Below are 22,847 nucleotides of genomic sequence, written 5' to 3'. Positions count from 1 at the left end.
GCCGTGCCCGCCCGGTGCGCTGGCCGGTGGGGGGCCGGGGGTGGGTTTCGGCCGCAAGGTCTAGAGTAACGAAGCAGCGCGTGTTCTCCCTGGCCCCTTCCGTTACCTTAGCTGTGCTGTGAGACCTTCCGAGAAGGCTGCTCCCGCGCTGCGGCGGCTGGAGCGTTTTGAGGCAGCAGCACCAGGCTGGCTGATGAGGGGATTGTGTGCCCTGCCGTAGCGTTCACGGGCACCAGCCATGAATTAAGGCCACCTCTGCTACGCGCTGTACAAACGCAACAAGCTAGTTGTGTCTTCTAAGAGCCTGCAGTCAGAGTATAAGAGAGAAGGTGATGCGGGTGGAATAACTGAGTGGGGAGTACTAATTAATGATGGGGTTGTGACTGATACGCTATGCAACACTTGTAACACACCAATTATCTTCGCCATTGTCAGTGCCTTATTGTTTGGGATAAACCATTTAGAGCAAGAGGTATGTGTTACTATTTAGCTTACCCCAGGCTTTCTGCATAAAGTGGTGCTGCCTGAAGGCTATTTGGGTTATGCTGTTCATGTAAAAATAATGAATGTGATTTTTGCAGCCAACTTTTCTTTCCTTCCTTAGGCTAAAAAATGTAAAATTAGGTAGAGGAACTGGTACTGCATTTTAACCCTTCCTGAGTGCTTCACAGAGCACTAGTTCAGATAGCATGGACCAAGTTTACCTAGAGGGACTTCCTCATATAATCACTGATGCACAGACCATCTCATCTTCTGTTAGCACTTACCACAACATTTTTCTTCTGTCTTCAAGCATCTTATGTCATGCATGTGTCACTGGCAATTACAATGGTTGCTAATTGTCTTGAATGCACTTCTAATGGCAAGAAGTGACCAGCCAACATCTCCTTGGGGACTTGTTGCTTATGACCTATTTTGTTGGACGATTCTTAGGAATTCCATAGATAAATGGAGAGGGACAGCATAAAGTAAAGCAGATAAGAAAATTATGTGGCCAATGTTTCTTAGGCAGTTGAAAAGCAATTTCCTGGCTTTAGTCTTATCAGCTTTAGTGCAAATGAAAGATATTGGCATGCTGGCCTTTCTGCACATTGCTTTCTGTTTACAGAACAAATGCCAATATTGCCTTCTAAGCATCTTTCCACTTTTCTGTTCACGTATCCCAGCGTTTGGAGAAATGCTGTGCTTACTCTCAAGGACAGAACTTATAAGTTATAGGTGGCCCCAAAGCAGTCTGGTGTGGTCTGCAAGAATCCATTGAAAACTCCAGTTAACATGTTTGACACAGTTTATGCAAAGTATCATCAGCTAACTAGTTACTATTATTATTATTATTTGGTTATGGGACAGATCTTTCTTGCACCTTGGACGTGAACTCTGCTCAACAGAAATGAGGCCATCATCCTAGTTCTAGGCAAATCAGTCAGCAGCATAACCAGTTATTAATCTTTTTTCAACTTCTATCAGAGGTTTCTGGTTTTGTTGTTGGCATGTCTTCCTTATGGAAAGGATGCATTGTTGCTTCTAGAAGGAAGTGACATAGAGTGGAAAGAAACAAAAGCTTGGCTCGTCAAAGTCTCACATGGTTAATAGGGGACTGAAAAGGAGAAATAGCTGCCTTGTAAGAATGGTTCAGTATTAGTGTCTGTTTAAGCAGTTCTTTTTCCATTCAGCTTTTGACAAAAAATAGCTGTAAAGGAGCATGTGAACCTCAGAGCATGCAGTCTATTTTTTGATACATCTCGGCTTACATTTGTCAGCTTTAGATTCTCTAGTATGGCACATTTAGTCTGTGCAAAATGTAGAATACGAGAGATTGGTTTCTTGGGCCAGAAAATCCTTTGAGTCCAGTGCTGAAAGGTGGTGATTGCTTCAGTGATACGACAGGTTTGAATTGGTAGTTCTTCACTGCTGATTGTATTCTGTCTGATTTATTAAGTTCATTCTCTCAATTCTTCTGTTTGGGAGCTTATGCTAAGATTTTGTAGGTACATTATGCTTTTTCCTATCAATCAAGCATGCACCTTACATTTTTGGCTCCAATATAGTGATTAGCTTGTTCATATGGATCCAGTGAGCTTTTAAACCTCCTGTGAGACTTCTTCTCTTGCCAACCTTTCCTACAAAAAAACCACTAACCTAGTTTCAATACGCTATCTTTGCATTGCCCCTAAAATAATTTTTCCACGACCCGCAGAGTGTGAATAATTCCCTTGTATGCAGATTATTGAAATTATCTGGGAACATCAAAGCACTGCAGTCAGTGTGCTGATTCTGTGCCTTTCTATCCAGTACCTACGATGTAAGGTTCCTTCCAGCAGCACATCAAGTGGTATCTGGGAATCTGATAAATATAATGTAGTATTTGAACGGATTCCAGCTTCTGTGCCTAGCAATAATTTGGTCTTTTGTCTATGCCAAAAAAAGACAAGGGGAATCTTGCTTTTTTCAACTGGGCACTCAGTAAAGAATTCACATAGAGGGATTTGGCTTTTCTCCTTTGAGTGTGCTGCTGCTTTTCACTTACAAGTACTTTTGATGCATACATTTGAATATTGCAATGAGGAAAAACCTGAATCCTCAGTGCTAGGAAGGCAAAATTCTATTTCTAGTATCATACTGTTGTACCTGGCTAGACACAGCATGGCACAGCACTTACGCTGGACACTTGTACAGGAGGTAAGTTACAGCGACAATGTAAACACAGTTCAGCGTGCCTCATACTTGCCATGGAAGGAGCATCTTGCAAAGAAAAGTTTGTGCTAGGAGAATTTTAGTGCCAGTTATTTAACTTTTAGTGATATCTTTGTTAGGGCACTGACTTCAACACAGTAAATTAATGGCTTTTAAGTGGCTTCAGAGCCTCTCAAGTGTAATTATCGAATTGTGATTTTTAACTGAGCTATGATTTGAACCAGTGACACAAAAGCAAAAAAAAAAGAATTAATTGTAATAACCAGACTCTTGTATATGCTGTTCTTATATTGTTTCCACAGTTCATTGTTAGTTACCTTTTTAGATACAATTCTTTGTGCTTCTTGTATATCTTAAAGCATGATTGAAAATTATATCTATTCAGAGAGACACAGCTGGTTTAGTTTCATGTGGGAATACACTGCTTCCATTTCTTTGGCTCCTAATCCTTGAACAGGATGAATGGATAGATGCAAAATCTCTTATGTTTGATACTCCTCTTTTTTTTTTAAAGTACTGATGTTGATCCTCCAGCATGCTCACCAGTTGATAAAACCACAGGTTAGTCGTTCTCAAGTCATTGAACCTTCTTGCAGCAGTTGCCCCAAGGAAATGATGTGTTTGTAAATCTTACTTTATTATGGTTCCACGGACCAGCTGCTAACCACTTATCGTTGTCTCATGGAATTATGGTTTGGGAACCTCCTCCCTGAGGCCATAGGTGTGAAACCTGGTTTCATCATTGGGGAAAAAAGAGGAAGAGGTGGTTTTGTTTGGTTTGTTGTGGCTAGGGTTTGCTAACTTCTCAGGAACATACCAACCTCAGCTTTCTCTTTTCTCACCACTGAGCTGTTCGGTTTACAGTGGTTACTTTTACTCATGATCCTTTTATGTGTGTTAACATATGGGATCAAAGACCAAAAAATTATATAGAGAGATCCTTTCAAAAAAGTTCTTGTGACAACTAGAATTTGTACAGTATCTTTGACTTGTGGCTCCAGCTGTTTTTTTTTCTTTTCCTGAAAAAATAATAGTTTTTATAAAATACAAAATAACAAGAATCTGCTTGTTTAACTGGTATAGCTTGAACTGCATTGTATGCAAAGACCAGGTCTTATCGCCCTACATGCAATGTGCCATTCCTGGTTTGTGTTCTAATTCATCATTCATACTCTGGTTGTGCTGTCTCCTAACTGACTTTGCTGCTGTTGGTTTGCTACCTCCTTGAGCTTAGTCTTGCTGACTTGAATTAGAAGACAAAGCTGAACCAAACCTTCCCTCCTTGCCCCCTCCTACAGTTAGCACAGTAAAACCTAGTAAGAGGAATACAGGGTTTTTTTCCATGGACTGTTGTGCTCTGGTGCTTTTGCTGAGCACTCGGCTAAATCTTCAGTACGATAAATTGAAATACATTGCACAAGGGGAAATAAATCTTGTTTTATAATGTGGGTTTTCAGACCAGTCCTGCTTTCTCTGGCTCATGAGAGGTTGCTGTACCAAGAGAATCATTTCCCTTTGTCATGTGCTGACTCCTCTTGAACTCCTCTGTCGCTGTGGTTCTGCGGACTGCTGCAGAATGACTCTTCTTGAATCATATTTGCATATAATTTCCTTTCATCACAGGCTGCTTGCTGGCAAATCAGCTCTCCTGTGTCTTGTATTGGTTGTTTGCTTTTACCCTCAAAGAAGGATGGTTTAGATCTGTTCCATGTCTGCTTTGGCCTTGTGTTGATAGTTTTTATGCTGGGTCTGTACATCTCCCTCTTTCTGGCTATGTCCCAACCTGTGTTTATATTTACAGTAGTTATCTAGCATCTAGCTGTAAGAGTGGCTTTTCCCTAGTCCTTTCCCAGACCAACGTTAGCAAATGAGTTTGTTACGTATCTTTAGAAAGTCCAGGCTCAAATTTTAATCTGATTAGTTTACCTGAGTATGAAACTCGCCTCAGACAGATCACCACTCTGTTTTTCACATGTGATTTATGATAGAGGAGGGGGTTTTTGCCGAGTATTGACCCAAAAGAATTCAATAGAACAAACCTGGAATTCTTCTGCTTTGGCTCCTTCATTACGTATTCATCCTGTATTTTCATTTAATATTAGAAAATATAAGTCTGATTCCATTCACAGGGATCCTGCCAGAGTGTCTGTGCTCACTTTCTGTTGGATATAAAGTACACACTGTAAAGATAACAGAGTGTGTCTGTGTATACAGTTATGTCACTGCTGGGGGAGGTCTCTGTATATATATTTGGTGGATGTGGTGCCAGAGACCAGTAATACAGGAGTTGTAAACAGTTGGTTTGTTTACAATGGAAAGCTACTACTATTTTGATATGTCTGTTTGATCTCCTATTACAGAACACTTATAGTGCTATAAAAGCACTTGATCTGCATGTACTCATTCTGGTAATAAAAATGCCATAAAATCTTACTATGAGTCATTTTCTATGTGTATAGCTTTATCTGTACTCGGCTTTTAAAAACACAACTTCTTAAACAAAACCACACACACCCCAATTAGTCATATGATCATCAGTAAAATATCTAAGTACCTATTAGAATTTATAATGCACGGTCCATGGATTGAATTACTTATAGCAGGTGTTTATGCTTTATTTGAGATTCTGGATTAAATCTCAAAATGCCCAGAAAATTCCCTGCAGTATTAACCCAACTCCAGATTCTCACTGTTCTAGCTAAAAGATCCTTACTCCTTCCTACGAAGTTGAAGGAAGAATATCCTCTAGCTTAGTCTTTAGGACAAAAATATCTTTTGAAGGGATCCTTGTTCCTCTGTATTCTTTAAGTCTATTAAAATTGTAGGCAGGACAGCTTTAATTCAGAAGTGAACCAAGACTTCTTATATGCCATTGTTGAGAAAGAAAACTTGCATAAAAGTGGGCTCAACTGCCTTTCTTCTTTCTCTTGTCAATGCGTTGCAGCTCTGTTTTACAAATTAGAATGCCTATTTGAGTGATTTAGTGGAGGATTTCTTGGGTTTGCTTTTACCTTTCCCTTTAGAGAGCTCTTCACAGTTCTTGTCCTATCCATCATTTTTGGCTTGTACGTTCCATTAGCTATAGTGCTCTGCTTGGAGGTTTAGCTTACTGCCACCTAACAAAGCACTAGCGCTTGTTTATATAGGAAATTGGGTAATTCTTGCTAACACAACACTCAGCAGGATTTCAGATAAGGTTTAGGCTCTCATATAGATACTAGAAACAAGCTTGGTTGTAGTAGGTAACAAAAAAAAAAAAGAATCTTTCCTGTATTAGAGCACTTAAGTATTGTGGAAACTGACAGGGACTCGGGAGCAGAAGCTTTCTCCGAGGTGCCTATGCTATAAAGCTGTGTGAAGGTTCTTGCTCTCCTGACAACTCTAGTCCTGAGCCCCTGTTGAAGGCAAGATGCTAAAGTGGTGTACTCAATGATGTGACTCTTTCAAAAAACTGATTGTTAAGTACTATGAGTTAGCTCTTCCCCAATAAAATCAAATCATGAAGGATGGTATAGAGGCAGTTTTCATTTAAAATCCATTATTACTCCTCATGTCTACAGTATTTTGTAATAGAAAGTAGATGGTCTTTTGGGAGGAGTACTGTAAAAATTTGGGGAGAAGAGGGAAGGGTCTGGTTACAGGTTTGATGTAGGAGTTCTGTCATTTTTTGATTGTCTCATGGATTACTTGAGAAAGTAAGTTGTTTTCCTAATCTCTACTATATGATAACATGCTGCAAAATGGTCCTTGTGATACCTTTTCTGAAGAGATGTTTTCTGAAATATTAACGTAAAAATATAGTGTAGTGTTTATCTTCAAGATTCATCCTCATATGAGATACCTTTTTTCATGCAGATTAGAAGTGATACATCACAGATCCTGGATGAGACCATTCCACTCATTAAAGACAAGGTGATGGAAATGAACCACATCTATGCCAAAGTTGATAAATTAGAGGTTAGTTCATTGCATTAGAAAATTTACATCCTTCTTTTTATGTGTTTTATAGGTTAGCTGTCCAGATATTCAAATGGAGCACTCAGATGTTTATGGCTCTCTATTGTCATATGTTTGTTTTTAAATCAATATGTTTACCCATGGTTCAGCACATATAAGTCTTTATGGTTTGGAACATCACTGAGTAATTTATTGCTGTGGATTCTACAATTCCCAATGGTAGATTAAAAGCATTAGTTGTGGTTTTGATGTTAATAATAATGCTAATAATGATGAATTGGTTTGAGATTGAAGGAGTATCTGTGAAACCATTTATAACTTAAAAAATTCAAGTCTCAAATCCCATGCTGGACATATCCATTTTAAGTTGTTAATAATTCTCTTACGTAGGAGTGGAGAGATTTCTGAGCACCCATCTTCTATTGTGTCTGTTTGGGTGTTTATTGTATCCTGAATGAGGGAAGCCAGTATGACTCACTAAGATGATGCCCTCACCATATTTAGTAAGCAGTATGTTAAAATTTGTGTCAACTGAGGGCAAGTTTGCCTCTGGGAGGAATATAACGAAAACATGATGAGATAAATTGTCTATGTTTAAAATCAGTTTTAACCGACTCAAAGTGAAAGAAGCCAAGTGTTTGTGGCATTAAATCCAGATAGGCAGTGCTTAAGCTTCAGGCTCTACCCCGTACCAAGTGATATCCTCTGGTAAGGTTTATTACTGTGGGAGGGACAGACAATTGACTTAGCTTTCAGCAAGTTTTCTTTAAATGCAATTCATTTTTTGTAGTTCGCATTTTACACCTATATTTGATAACTGACTTATCAAACCACTTCAGAAGAAAGATTCAGACAGGAAATTGAGGCTAGGCAAAAGTGGGAGTTAAATGTTAACTTGTTTAGAATCTGTTTGATTTTCAGAACTGAGTACCCCAGTCCAAGAAATAGCTAGTGGGTTCTTGGCATACTTGACAGTTTGACTACGCTTGAATGTATACTTAAGCTAGGACTGTGAAAAAATTATTAACTGAATCAGGTTCCAAACCAACTGTTTCTGGAAGTGTCTCACCCATTTAGGTCTTTTTGCAAATTACATGCTTATAGGTGGTTGGGAGTTTTGGGGGAGTGTGTGTCTTTGAACAGGAGAATAAATTTAAAACTCCAAGCAATTACTTGTGCCAAAAGTATGGTAAGCAAAAGGGCTCCTTGTTACTTTTTTCCCTCTAATACAGAGAAGGGAGAAAAAAAACCCTTCCTGACCTCATTCCCTTAGTACAACTGTAGGGACATAGTAATTTGGAATATGAACAAAACACCAGTCTTTTCTAGGCTACAGTTTGCCCTTGAATAATTTTGTTGAGAGGCTTTTTTTGGTTATCAAGGGAGGATAATACCTTGATTGGCTAGGAATCGGTTTTTCTCCCTAACTTTACCAGCTATAATAGCAGTAATCTGAAAGCACAAGATTAAATTGGCAATTTGAGCAGTAGTTAATGTTTTAATTAGAACTTTTAAATTTAAAGCTTAGCATCCATGGGGATTTTCAAAGGAGAAATTCTCTTGTACTCCTGAGAGTAGAAAAGGAATGGATTGTTGTGTAATGGTTATGTAGGATGAGAATCTGCTGGGTTTTAATTTTGATGTTGCCACTGGTACATTTTGGTCAATTAATTTACCTGTTCAGCCTCACCTTCCCCATCCCTAAAATGGGCAGTGCTCAACTTCTCAAAAAAAAAAAGTGACGCTTAATCATTAATAGACAGTATCAAAACTCTTTACAAACTGTTCTGTATTTTAACAAATAAATACCGTGTTCTTTCTAGTTGGCTTTCCCTTATGGCTCAAATTTCAACTGAAACTGAACACATGTATGGTTTAGGTGATAATTCCTGACCTTTTTTAGCTAAAATCACCTGTCGTTATCTTTTGCTCTGCTGTCCCCTGCCTGGCAAGGAGAAAAATTAGCTTTAGGTCATGACCAGTGGTTCTTCTCATGGCTGTAAACATCTGTAGTCTACTTATGAGTATGTGCCCCTTGGATATTTATATTGGCAATAGCGCACTCTGAGATCTTGTTACAGTTTCTTCTTTGACTTCTGAATTCTAGCTAGGATAATGTTGAAACGCAGCACAGGTGCTTTTAATTTTCATTAGGTGCTTTTCCTCTCTCCATAGGAATTTGTTAAAATGGTTGCACACCATGTTTCCTTCCTAGAAGAGCAAGTGCTTGAAGCAGAGAAGAGCCATGGCACCCTTCTTAATACTGTTTGCAAATTATTTCAGTGCGCAACTATTTCATCATTTAAAAACGTGAGTATTTTTAAAGTTGCTTCCAGCAGATGGGAAACTGATACCTTAAGTACCCTTTCTGTACCAAATGTGGCCTTACAGAATATTGCATTATTAATTTTAAGTGATCTAAAAGAACTGGCTACAGTTTGCTTCCGTAAAGGGATTTTTTTTTTTACATATTTAAAAATTTTCAGTAATTTTCTTTTTTTTTTTTTTTTTTTTTTTAAAAGTTCTGTTTAGGCTTTGAATAGTTCCAGCAGTAATTTTTGAATATCTCTCCATTTTGCTCTTGAATTAAAGGATTTTCTCTGTATATGTATATGCAAATAGGAAGCTTGTTGTACATCATCTTGCAGTGAGAGACATAAGCATAAGTTGTTCTTTCTATTTAGTCTTTGGGTTTATGTCAACTATGTCAAATTTTTTTTTTTTTTTTTTTTTTTTTAAAGATTTGCTGCTTAGGCTTTGAATAGTTCCAGCAGTAATTTTTGAATATCTCTCCATTTTGCTCTTGAATTAAAGGATTTTCTCTGTATATGTATATGCAAATAGGAAGCTTGTTGTACATCATCTTGCAGTGAGAGACATAAGCATAAGTTGTTCTTTCTATTTAGTCTTTGGGTTTATGTCAACTATGTCAAAAGTACTTTATAGGGTCATCCATGGTTGAGCACTAGAGGGGGATGAGAACTCTTTCAGTGAGTTTTAGTGATATTTGTTGATAGAAGAAGACTGTTGAGAGTCATGGATGATGAGATCTGATGTGGACTCGAGGAAGCTTTACATACTCTTTATACTTTCTGTCCCTGTTCTTTTCCAATAATGTCTTCATACCACTTACCTTTACACTCTGTTTTCCTTCTCCCATGTCATTCTCTAAATCTGTCATTTCCCCAGCAATTCATCACAATCTCCAGTTAGCCTTTTCTGAACTCATCCCTTCCATTCCTTCCTCTCCATCTCAGTGTGAATCTACCATGTTTTCAGGCTTAGCATATGTCTATCAGGATCCTTGTTCTAGTCTCAATTACCTCTTTGCTTTCTTTTGTCCCTTCAGTATTTCCACCATTATGTTTCCCTCCTCGTTTTCTTCCAAGTGGCTTTTGGCCAGTATGCATAATCCTGAGTAGGCAATAATACACAGGTATGAGTGATCATGTATGTACAGCTGAACCACTTCAAATTTTTGTCTGGTGTCATAACAATCTCTGGAGGCTTCAGTTGCAGGAAAAGTTCAGTTCAGTTTCTGGAGATCCACGACAAACCTTAACTGCTTAAAGAGAATAATGAATATTCAGTCTGGTTAACAGAGGTGTGGACAGGAGGTGGTGCAAACTGATTTCATCTTCAGCTGTCAAACTCTAATGAATCTTTAGAAAAGCACAGTTTATGTAGACTCATAAAGAGTTGTAACTTGGCCAAATTTGGTAATATTTTCATAGGAATGGGAAAATATGTCCCTGATATGAGGGTAGTTAACTGCCAATTTAAAATCCCTGCTGTAGCTTATGAAGGCATCAGAGCTTTTCAAAAGAGCTAAGCAACACATACTTTTCCTTAATTGCATTATCTGAATTGGTTTGATTTTGTTCCCTAAAACTTTCCAAGCGTGTTTAACCTGCAGCAGATACCCAGTCTGGAAAATATATCAACTCTGGAAGTTTTGAGAGGTTGGTCTGCCTATACAAATAATGCTGTATAACTGGGATGCCAATAAGAATGTGGAAAAAGCCAGACTATTTACTCGGAAGCTGGCTTAAGTTGGGCTTGAAGGCAGTGTAGTGGCTTCAATTTTTTTTTTCCTTATAATTACAAAGACAAATTTTGAAATACTGCATAATTGTGTATTCATGCTTGCAGACATCTTGGAATATTATTAGTGAACAAAAGAGAAAAATCAACAGGGAATGGTGTAGCTTCCTACTGTACTGATCTTACTGCTCACTCCCTCCCTCCCATTTTTCCCCCCCAAAATAGCACATCTAGAAAGCATGGTGAGAGACATAACAAGGATGAGCACAGACAGGGAGAAGTTCTCACAGGAATTTCTAAACAGATGAAGACTCAGCCTGAGGGAGGACAGGATAGGATAGAGATTTGTGAAGTCTTTTTGTGTGTGGAGCAGGTGAGTATAGAATGATAATTCCCTCCCTCCCATAATTCAAGAACTAGGGTAATCCACGTAAATTATCAGCAGGCAGGTTCACAATGCGAAAAGGGAGGTACTTACTTACTTTACATGATGTATAAATATTCCATAGAATGTCCACAGGATGTTATATATCCCAAAAGCAATTAGACAAATTCATGGGGGAAAAAATCCAGCAATGGATATTAAACAAAATATCTGTCCTTCAGCTACAAATTCTTGAAGACTGGGAAGTAAATTTCTATATTTACACTTTTAAACCTTTCCCTAGGCAATCTCTTCAACTGGTCATCACTTAAGAGGGATTATTTGGCTGCACGGAACTTTGAATGATTCAGTACAGCTGCTTGTTAATAACTTTTACACTGTGGTTCTCACTGTAATGCTCTGTGCTGGTAAGGGATTATTCACTTCTAGAAGAAGTGTGCAGGAAAGGATTGAATTGTTTAAGGACATAAATGGAGTCTGAATTTCTACAGCAATTGGTTTGACTGTTGCCTGAAACCTAATAAGATCCCTGCCAACTATCCAACTATCCCTCTTCCCCTGTTTATATAGGTATCATTGCAGAGATGCCCCTTTGGCATCTTTTGCCATTTGAAAATTAGGACTGTCCTGACCATTTTGTAGGCAAGTTTAACTTGTTCTGAAATGATAGTATCCAACTGGTGTATCTTCTCTTCATAGCCTTGATCAGACTGGGTAAAAAAGTTTGAGAGTTCCCCTCTCTCTGAGTGTGTCTATGTATATGTATTTCAGCTAAGTTTTTTCTTCTTCTAATTAAACATGCATGCTATTTTAAATGTAAGGGAAATCTCCTTCTCATTGCTTTGCAATTGGATTTTTAAAGTGGAGCAAAATCCTGTAATGTTTGTCTTTTTTATTTTTGGCTGTGTTTTTTGGGTATTCAGAAAGTTGTTTCACACAGACTTCCAGTACACAGTAACACTGGGAAAGGTGTCTAATCTGTGGGAAAAAAAGTGAGTAATCAGAATTCACTTTTTGTGTTAGGAATATCCAGAGGTGGTCTGAAAAGAAACGACCTTATACTAAATATAAATTACAAATATGACTGGGTAAGTCTGACAGGTTATAAGAATATAACACCTCCTGAGGGAACAGAACAGAGGAAATACCTTTCTCTTGTGAAGTTTGCAGCTCTGTGGAAGAAAAGCTTTTCTTCTATAAAGCTTGAACTTTGTATGGGAGAAACTGTGATTTCAAATCTTTTATCCAAAGATGTTATCTGTGCCCTGGCTGAATGGGGTTCAGCAACCTTAGAGAAAGGACAGGAAATCTATTTTAGAAAACTTCAGCATGTGGAGTTTAAAAAAAACCACTAGTGTCTTTTCCAATGGAAGAAAACCAAATGTCAGCAACTCTTGCTGTTTTGTCATGCATCTTGTGATATCTGGCATTTTCTTAAAGCAAGAAATTTTCTTTCAATGTCGTTGACTGAGAATCTCAACAAATACTTATTTTAGAGTAGATTTTAACCCTTGTATGGTTGCAGGGAAAGGCTTATAAAATCATAACATCCAAAACACCTCATGCTGATGGTATGAAGAAAAAGGTGCAGATTTGTTAGTGGTTTTTTGGAGGGTTTTTTTGTCTTTCTACTAACATTATAATCTCTAAACCAGCAGCTGCTTATCTGAGGTGCAGTTTGCTGTCTTGTCGTTGGCTAAGGTGCTGGCTAATGGTTTTTCCTGACACCTGTAGTAGATTCTTACAAATTGAGCTGGGAAATTGATAATGCAATATGAAGCATTCTGTGTGTTACTTTATTGGCTCATCTGAGCTCAGTAATGAGCAAAAGTTAGTGATGAGTTATACTGACTAAAGTATCTAGGAAAGAGGCCTGTACTTAACAGTTCTTTTCAGTAGTTCCAGTGTGAAGTGTGGAGGTGGACATAGGCTTCTGCCTGCAGTCTCCACAGATTGATAGTAGATACATTCTCTGAGAGAAGAAAGCTCAGAGGGACTAAGGAGCTACATAGAGTTAAGGTTTTGCTTAATATAGAAGACAGCTATCTGGGTTTGAATTTTCATAAATAAATCTTAACAAAAATAAATCAGTGGAATAAGAAATCTTTCCTATATTGAGACTGCATTTTTTTAACTTTTGCAAATCATTCTTCACATGTTGGTTTCAGCTTCACTATTTGCTCTATATTACCAATTTCTTTTCTTGAAGACTCCAAAGCAGCACATATTGAGATTTCTGTTACTGTCTTTGCCACTGACAATGTGTGATCACATATATGTCATGCTGCTACTTTGTATCCTAATTTACCTCACAAGATAATGTTTAGTGTTTCCAAAATGCTATGAGATTTTTCTGACAGCCTTGAAGAAAAATATTTGTTAAATTATTACTAAAACATACCAGATGGGAAAGATGAGAAGAGAGAAAATAGAGCAGAGTATTTCAAAACTGGGGGTGTACTATGTTCATATTTAAAACTCATTAATTTTCAAGTGCTGAATACTACCAGCCATTTTTTTTAATATTGCGGAAAATAGAAAAATCTGGCATGTACTTAAATATTTTAATGTTAAGAACTCTGGGGCGTGTTCAGCTTATTTTTACCTGTGGCTATGCTTGAAGTCACCCAGTTCCATTCTGACTTGGACTGATTCATTAACTGGTTCAGGAGCCCCAGAGAGGTCACACTGGCTCTGTGTTGAGAAAGATAACACTTAAAAATGGAAAGATTCAAGTAAGGGAATGCAGTGGACTCAGAAGTCAAGATTTTGGCTACCCATGGCTTTAGCCCTCATTCGCCTGCTTCTGTGAGGGAGCCCACACATATCTCGAAGTTAAGCAAGAGTTTCTTGCCTGCTTGCTGAATCCATTCTATAGTGGAAGGGCTTGAGGGAGGCTGCAACACTGTGCTTGGACATCAAGCAGTGCCAGTGGTTTGGAGGAGCAGATGAGAGTGCCTGGGGCTGGAACACTGCACACTGGAGTAGAAATACACACATGCACACACGTGTGTTTTAAGAACATTAGGGAAGGCTGGGGGAGAAGTGGGAGTTTGGGCTGGTGGGATCCAGCAGGCACACATACAACACTGTTGACAATAAGAGCGTGCAGTTTTCAAGTGTGCATGAACAGAAGTCAAAATAAAAAATACTGCCTGTTCCCACTTGAACCAATTTTGTTTGAATGCACCTAGAGCAGGTGTTAAAAGTCTTTATGTCATTGTTAGACTGTCCAAAGCAGGACAGTGCAGTGGCACATAAATAACTTTGTGCAGCACATGTTTTGAGTTACATACATAGTGATGGGGAGAAACTGTAGCGTAATTGCTGCTCTGTAGAGAGCAGTTTGTGCAAAGGGTCTCTTGTGCTAAATGGGTGCCACTTAGGGGAGACATCAGCTTTTAATCAAGCTGTCATGCTGAAACGGTAGCATAAAAAAATTCTCTAGCTTGTGTGCAACAAAGAAGTTAAAATAACAATCCAGATTCTTTTTTTTAATCAGTGCTAAGATTGGCTTCTGACTTCCTGTTCTCTAATGGGAAGGGATTAGGCCCTTTCTGTTTTGAAAGAGACTGAGCCAATTCCTGTTGCAAAATTCCAGCACCGAGATCAAATGAATGAATAAAAACAGTTAGAAAAACCTTGATTTGCCAGAAAGCCACCTTCATTAGTGCTCTTATCTCTTTTCTATCATAGAAATTGATTTTAAGCTGTAATTGCATCTCACTGACAAAAGCTTCTGGCTACATATGTAAAGATTTGTAAAATACTGCCTTTCTGTAAGCTGGTATAATCTGTGCCAGAAAATAGAAACACAGCCTCTGCATGTAAAGAGCTCCTCCTCCAGAGTTCAGTTTCAGTGACTCTATTGGTTAGTATTGTTCAGCTTTAAATATATTCTGCAGTACATGGCTTACTAGGCTTTGATGCTTGCTCTTGAAAGGCGAGAAAAAATCTTCCTTCAGAAATGTTTTACATAACATTGCCCTGTGCAGAGTTAAAGTGAATTAGTTACAGGAAAGATTTTAGCTGGCGCCAGTGAAATAACCGGTAAATGTCTCTTCACCCTCCCCTTTTCTTGTATTCCTTTTGGCTGCTCCTGTAAGGAATGCAGCAAGCAGTGGCTACTGCTTGCTCTATTGATTCAAGCATTTGCATGTTATACATTGCAGCTCTGCACTGGCCTGTCTTCTGGGGCAATATAAGATGTCTTCAGCTGTATCAGATTTTCTGGTTGTACTTGCATTTCTGTCTTCCATATGAGGCTCTGTGCCATTATATCCATTGTTAAACAGGATTGCATGCACTCATCATTAAAAAACAATGCGTGTAAAATACTAACGTTTCACAGTCCCAGTGGTTCAGGGTTCCTATTCATAAACCTGTGCTGTGCTGCCATCGATTCTTGAAAAACCAAAAGCAATAGAATAATAAAAGCTAAAACTTGGCTGCTGTGTCTCTAGCATGAATGCCTGAGGGCCAGTAAGAGCAGCATGTTGTGAAAGGTGCTGTTGGGTCCCTTTCTTAGCAGAATTACTTCTCTGGATTTTTCTCACAACATCCCAGTTTCTTTGTTACAGGTGTGCCATTTATACATCTGGTGTTAAGAGAAATTAACCACATTTTCTAAAATATTAGAATCTCTTACCAAAAAAGGATGACTCTTTTCCCTGTTTCAGGGTTTCTGTGGTTACACTGTTTTTGTCAGTTTATGCTCTACTGGCTACATGTTAAGTTCTAGCTGAGATGCAGAAACATGCTGCAGATTAGATGTTAGGGTTAAACACTTCAAATGGATTGTAATACATTGAGAAAATATGTTCTTGCCAGCCATAGTTGTGGTGAGCTTGTTGGGAACTTTGTTTTACCATATTTCTGTGGATTATTGTCTCTACAGGATGGTATGCTCCTCCATTTATTTCTGTAACCATGTAATATATACTTATGTAATGGGTGTCTCATCAGAGGAATGTCTGTAGAAATTGTGGTCTCAGTGTGACAAAAGCAAACATTTCTGTGTTTGTTTTGTTCCTATTTTTAATTCTGCACAAAAAAAGTTGACCTTTACAATGATTTTCTGTATACAAACATTTTACTTTAAAAAAATTTCATAGTTTATAGTGGGGGCAAGATGGTTTAACTGAGATGAGGGTGCTAAATCTTGAAGCACATGACTGACAGTAGTTCCAGGTGCTAACTGCTTTCTGGGTGAACACACCAGACAAATGGGCAAAAGGAAACACGTGCACCATCTTGCTGATTGGAATCGGAGGCATACAGAAATGAAATTACTTAATTATTGTTGTACCATAAATCTACAGTATGGCCTGGCACTACACTGAAGTGTCCACAGAACCCCGAGTAGAAGACTCTCTCTGCATGAAAGTTGTTTGCTGAACTATCATGATGCTTCAGTTTTCTACCTGAAGTCCTTTTTTAAAGGAAGAAAAAGAACAGGTGAAGAAAGAATGCACTTTATAACTGGATAGACTGGTACAAGACCCAAGAAGATACTATGAGCTAGTAAAAGGTTTAAATGGAAAAATCATCACTCCAGATATTAAACACAGTTATTTCTATGTTAAAATTTGGATGAAGTTGGCACGAGGGAGTTTGGAAAAGAGTTTTTATTCAGATTTGGCTTTTATAATATGGAACATGTCATAGCTTGTGGATTTTCACAGTATCCTAAAGTGATAAATAGGAGCAACTCTCATATAAATCACTCTTATTGTAAATCAGGTTGACTTTTTCTGGAACTACATTTATAGATTAAGATGAATGAAATACGAAGGCTGGGAAATAAATATCTTGGTCCTGTATACTTTCAAATAAAGTTAACCATAAGTATGTGTACAGCTATCAACTCATATGCAAAGTGATCCACAAAATAGTGTTGTTTGTGCAATTAGCCTGAATCTTAGCTTTCACTAAAGTACTTGAGATAATTTGTGTAGGAGGCAAGAGGTAAAGTGAAGCGTCAGATACTGGAGACATTTTTCCTTCTCTTCCGTTTAACAAATAACCACAGTGCTGCTAAGGCCATATTGCTGTTACTAAATTGCCTGTTCTCCTCCAAAATGCCCTGGGTAAGCAAGGTCAGTTAGAAAGTGTTACAAGTTTTACGCAGGCATACTCAGATAAATGTGGATTCTACTTCCTTGCTCCGAGTAAAGCCGGAGACTTATTCTAGCCCTGTGGCACCGTCTGCTTATGGAGTTTATTACTGCCTTCCTGTTTGCCCTCCCCCAGCTTCACACAGATGTCCAATTAACTCCCCCTTCCTCTGCTTTTTCCTCCATCTCCTTGTGCTGCCACATAGATGTTCCTACCTGGGACACCCACCACTTTTTAAAAGTATTTTATCAACACATTTCCAGTGCCTCTGCCTTTTCTGTGTGAGACTTACATATGGATGTCTCCTGGGGGATTCTACTGGCCGCCTCTGTGACTCATTTTCCTGATGACTGCTCTTGTCTTGGTGGTTGGTTGTACTTCCTCCACTTGGATTTTGTTCGGGACCTTTTTTTAAAGAGTTGCATGTCATCTAGGAGCATGTGTAACTGGTAAATATGTTTAGAATAAACACCTGTATTACAGGGCAATAATGAGAAACAGGAATATATAGAAGTCAAATAGGTGAAGTGGGTCCCAAGCTCTTGTGATGAAGATAACAGTGGCTGGGTATTTTGTTAGTATGTTGAAGTAAAGTGAAACCAAAGTTTCTTTTTTTTTTTTCATATGCTGGGCTATTAACTGGGGCAGCTTAGTGGTTGCTTCTGCAGTGCGGGGGATGGGGGACACTGGAGAAGAGGCAGAGAAGCCAACTGGGGTTGAAAATCACTGCAGCTGTCTTAATGCAGGCTGTTCTCTCTTTGAGCTTTCAGTCTAATGTATGCAGTCTGCCACATTAATTCTTGAAGTAGCTCTTAAATGGGTTGCTGTAAGAGGGGTAATCTTGGTCCAGTATACTTTTGAAAATAGGAATTTGATTGTTGTAACGGGAGAGACGCATATCTTTGTTTCCTAGCATCAAAACTGTTTCAAATAAATAAGCAATTTTACAGTAGTCTTCAAAATTATGAAAGTTGTTAATAAAATCTGTGCAACTTTTTTTAGTACAAATAAAACTACTCACAAAATGAATTCAAATCTCAGGAATAGGGCAGTAAGGAAGGAACTGAGGACAGTAATACTTAAACATATGGGTTTCATTAATGAGTGAGGTGTTGGAAATGCTAAGTGAATTCAAGAAACACCTGGGCTTCTTTGTGGAGAGGAAAGATCTGGTGAAAGATCTCGGATGGAAGTAAAAAGGCCTGAGTTTGAAGTATGAAGGATCTGGGACCAGATGAGGTCTTTTTCACTATAAAGAATGCCTTGTGTTCAAGTATTTGTGGCATGAATACATCCTGTTAGTGTTCTTTTTTCAGTTGTGTGTGACACAGGCTGACATTTGTTTACTTTGGTTATGACCACGGTTTGGGGTTTTTTCCCACTATTTCCAGTCATCAGGAATAGGACCCCAGCAGTTAATAGTTTTACAAAAATCAAATCCTGGTAGTTAACATTGGGAATACATCTAAAGAAAGGCGACATCCAGAGAAATTACACTATGCTGTAGTTTTATGACGGTAAAATAGTTCCATGGACTAGTACTAGGAAATGGATGAGAGACTTCTTTAGCCAGAAGTCACAATTTCAAGTTTGCACTGACTTTGTCATTACAACCGGGGCATATATTGGAGCCAGTGTTTGTGCAGAGTTACTGTGCAGTGACTTTTGTGAAAAGGTTTTGTCCAGCTTCCAGTGGCAAGGCTTCCACCTCATGCACCATTGCCACATGTCCTCTCTCTGACAGCTTCTGTAAAGAAACTTGCTTTTGAATTTGCCCATCTAGATCAGGACCTGCTGCCCAGTGTATCTGGCATAGAAATGGTAGATGTCACGCACCAAAGTGATCCATCAGATGCTTTCTTTAAAAGCACCCATTTAAAACATGACACTTGTTAAAAGGCACAAATGCAGATCTGGCAATTTTTTTTTTTCCCCTCTTCTTTTCTTGGCAAAAACTAAGCAGAGCACACATAACTTCAGAAATATTTATTCTTTGGTGACCTGGTGCCATAGCAAATTCCTTTTCACTTGCATTACTGAAATGCGTGAGTGCTCTTTAGGATTATTACTAGAACTACACTGAATATCAAATAAAATACCACTTTGGCCAAAACTAGAACAAAGCTTACCGTTATGTCTTGGCATCCTCTAAGTCACAGGCCCAACTTTTGGGACAAAATGTTGATCACCTTTAGTTTTTCAAGGGGGTAAGAAGTTAGTGCTGGTTTTTTTAAAGCTAATTTTTGGGGAAAAAAAAATTAGTTTAAAAATTGCATATTTTGCAAAGTGGAGAAACATTCCATCTGCTGGTATCCATCCCTTCCTGGCTGGGCCATTTTCTGTGGCTGGCAGGCAGTTTTGTGTGTGATGTAATGGTTGTGTTGCAGGAAAGGTGCTTTGCTCGGCTGGAGCCTCTAGGAGCCGTAGCGACGAGCATTTTTTTCCAGAGCCTCCAACACAATTGCGCACACGCTCGTGAGTTGGTTCCCTTACGCACTCTCATCTACCAGCATATTACCCTTCCCCCACCTCTTTTACAAACTGTTTCTCCCTGAGGCAAATTTCTTACTGTCTGGAGTACCAAACATGCACGGGCACTTTCTTTTTTCTTTAAGATTTCCTAGGGTAGCTATTATAAGGCAGCAATAGCTAAAAAGACTATTTTACATAGGTTTTTCTGGTTTTAGTAGAGAGACGGAGAGTTGAGTGTGTGTGCGTGTGTAAAAAGAATAAAAATAAACCCATAGTTTATGGCTAAGCGAGGCCAGGTTTCTCCTTTTTTTTGAAGTGTCTTTACTCAGCAGTCACATTTTTTTCTTGTGGTAAAAAATGCAACACGAGCAGATGGCAAGTATTAACACATGAAATGCAGTGCCTGCTTGAAGTTGATTTAACAGTGCTCTAGGTTTCTGTCTCTGGCTTTCAGTTAGTTAAGTAGTGTTTGCAAGTTAATGAATTTGTTCCACTTGAAATATTTGATGGTATGTGCTGAGTTTCAGCCATAAAGGGATCCTTTAGGAGTAATCGAGGAAAGCATGAGGTTTCTAGACACTGAGCTGGTGGGGTTTTTTTTCCTTCAACTGATTTTAGCATTTTTGTCATTAATATGAAACTGAAAAGAGAGGCAGAAGGAACAATAGTAGATAGCAATACACAGCCTTTGCTCTTACACTGTGATACTGCTTTGAGCACTGCAGTGATACCATACCTTATAGCAGTTCTGTATTTGAACCATGTAAGTGTGCAGTTTCGTTTCTATTGAATGTTCCTAAACCTTAGATGAGGATTTGAAAAACAAAGTTTTATGTAGCTAATTAGGAAACATTTTCATATTTCTATGTGGTCTGCTTCCATGTCTGCTTTGGAAGTACGAGTGCAAACTATTAAATAGGCTGCTATATATAAATTAGCCCACATTTGGCAGCAAAACTGCCTAGAATAGGCTGATCAAATTCAGTATATTTTCAGTTCACGCGTAAGACTCCTTACTACAACACCACATGCTATCTACCTAATAACATTTGAAACTAAGCCAGCTCCAAGAATTGTATTCATAGTAAGAAACAAATATTGGTTGCTGGTAATTGAGCATCATGCACACTTAGTATTTTACACAGGAAATTTCTCTCTGCGTAGAATGCTGTTTGTCAAAACTACCTAAACACCTAAACCTGCAAACCAGTATTCCTTGTCAGGCAACCTATAAGCATGAGCGCACAGAAGGAGTTAACATATTTTACTACTTGAGCAATTGGTGCCAAAATAGTATGTTTTAAAGGCTTAGCTGATATTTCTGGAATTAGTTTTTGAGTTTTATAAATTGCAGATTTTAGGTTTGTAAGGGCTTTTGTAAAATATGTTACTCACTTTAGTAACAGTTTATTCAAACAGGACTGAAGGTCAAGTTCCTGTTTGGAAAGGGTGTCGTACTTTGTTCACCTTTGTCTTGAAACGTAAGATCATAACTGCCAGATAAGACCAAACTAATTGCTCTGAATATGCATGAGTGCATCTTTAATACCTAAAAACTGACAGTGATTTACCGTATCCTTTAGGAAGGCTTCTCTCCCGAGCAAACAGTGCTTAGTTAAGCACTAAGTATGGTTAAGATCAGTCTGGGAGCACAGGCAGCGGTGCAGCTTTCTTTACACAGCAGCCTGAGGTCGCAGGATTTTAGCTACCTGGGAGATGGTATGGTTAACCCCCTGCCCATCCTGGAGTGCTCTGTGCTCCTGCTGCATGGAGTTCATACACAGAAATGAGACTTGTTAACTCATGCGTTTTATTGGGCTTTATGGATGTGTGACATCATTGGCAGCCAATCAGAAAGTGCTTTAGGGCAGAGTTTAAAAGCTATTTCATAATATATTTATATTCAGTGCAGATATTTTGGGGCTTCAGTAGCATTCATTTTGTCGCAGAGTCCATGTGTCAATATGGCTTGAGGAAAAAAAAAGGTATGAAAATGGCATGTTTGCCCTTGTTTTTTGTAATTCAGCTGGGTGGTGAAGTGCTATAGGAAGCGTAGCTGGTACGCTGCAAACCAGTTATTATGGAAACGATTTTTTTCCTCCAGCAGCAGTAATGCTGTGAGCCAATCTTGGGTTATTGTGGTGTGCTCCCTGCTAGGCTGCTCCTGCTTAAATAGCCAGACCTGCAAATATTTCCCAAGCTGCTCTGGTTTGCCAAGAACAAAAATGCAAGTCAGTCTGCAGAAAATGTGTGTGTGTGTGTGTGTGTGCCAGCCAGAGTCACCCCGGCAGCTGGGCTCAGCTCTGCTCAGCTGGAGTCGCCCCGGCTGGGCTTGCTTGTCCTGGCTGGGCTTGGCTGGGTTTGGTTTGGCTGGACTGGGCTCCCCCCACCCGTTGTCCAGCCCTTGTGCAGCGCCCGCGCCTTGGTGTGCAAGGCGCCTTGCCTTGCCATTGCGAAGCCACACGCACACTGTTTTATTCTCTGCTAGTTGACACAACTTTATCTACTGAAGGAGAACCGTTTGCTGATAATGTCTCTTCCAGAAAAGTCTGGTTAATCCATGCAACCCCCCCACCATTCTTGTTTAACTCTTTCATTTCCAGAGTGCCACGGTAGCAGGACCATATGGGATTGTAAAACCAAACTATTACAATAATTTCCAGACCATAACAATTTTTGGTTATCAGTTGTTACTAAGACAAAATTGTATTTCTTTTTATAGAAAAAAGAAATGGAGGCTTGTATCAGTGGTGGGACTATTATTACTTATATTTTTATTTTGGGCTGTTTCTCCTCCCACTTAAGTACTGTGGCTGCTGTGCTCATGTCAGGTTGCTAAAAGTCGCTATTCACATATGTTCCATGACAGGACTGCAGAGTGTACAAATGCAGTGCTGACTCCTTCATCCTGTTGGGATCCCAAAGATTTTATCTGCTCCTGAGCAAAAGACTTGGAAAGAAGTCCTTCAGATGCTAGCTATATCTCTTGCATGCTGTTCAGTGTTCACAAATTATTTAGAAAATGAGGCATACAATGAGATGAGAAAGCTTGTTGACACAGTTGAGATCACAGAAGTGAATGCCAACTGTAGAGAGCTGTAGAGAGACCTTGCAACTTTGAGAGACTGAGTGGAAAAACTTGTAACCAAAATAAAATGTCGATAAATATAAGGTGATG

The 22,847-nt window shown here is 38.9% G+C and overlaps 1 protein-coding gene across 1 annotated transcript in view; it reads left to right on the top strand.

Moving 5' to 3' along the window:
* BCAS4 (breast carcinoma amplified sequence 4) overlaps positions 1 to 22,847 on the top strand; it is a 43,993-nt gene that overhangs the window by 3,980 nt on the left and 17,166 nt on the right. Inside the window, exons 3-4 of the mRNA XM_035900900.1 lie at positions 6,550 to 6,651; positions 8,827 to 8,961. Coding sequence (XP_035756793.1) covers positions 6,550 to 6,651; positions 8,827 to 8,961 — 237 coding nt within the window. The remainder of the gene's footprint in view (positions 1 to 6,549; positions 6,652 to 8,826; positions 8,962 to 22,847) is intronic.

This window comes from Egretta garzetta, unplaced genomic scaffold (assembly GCF_000687185.1).
Source record: "Egretta garzetta isolate BGI_Z169 unplaced genomic scaffold, ASM68718v1 scaffold188, whole genome shotgun sequence".
In the NCBI taxonomy this organism is placed as follows: Eukaryota; Metazoa; Chordata; class Aves; order Pelecaniformes; family Ardeidae; genus Egretta; species Egretta garzetta.
This window is presented reverse-complemented; position numbering and strand designations above follow the sequence as displayed.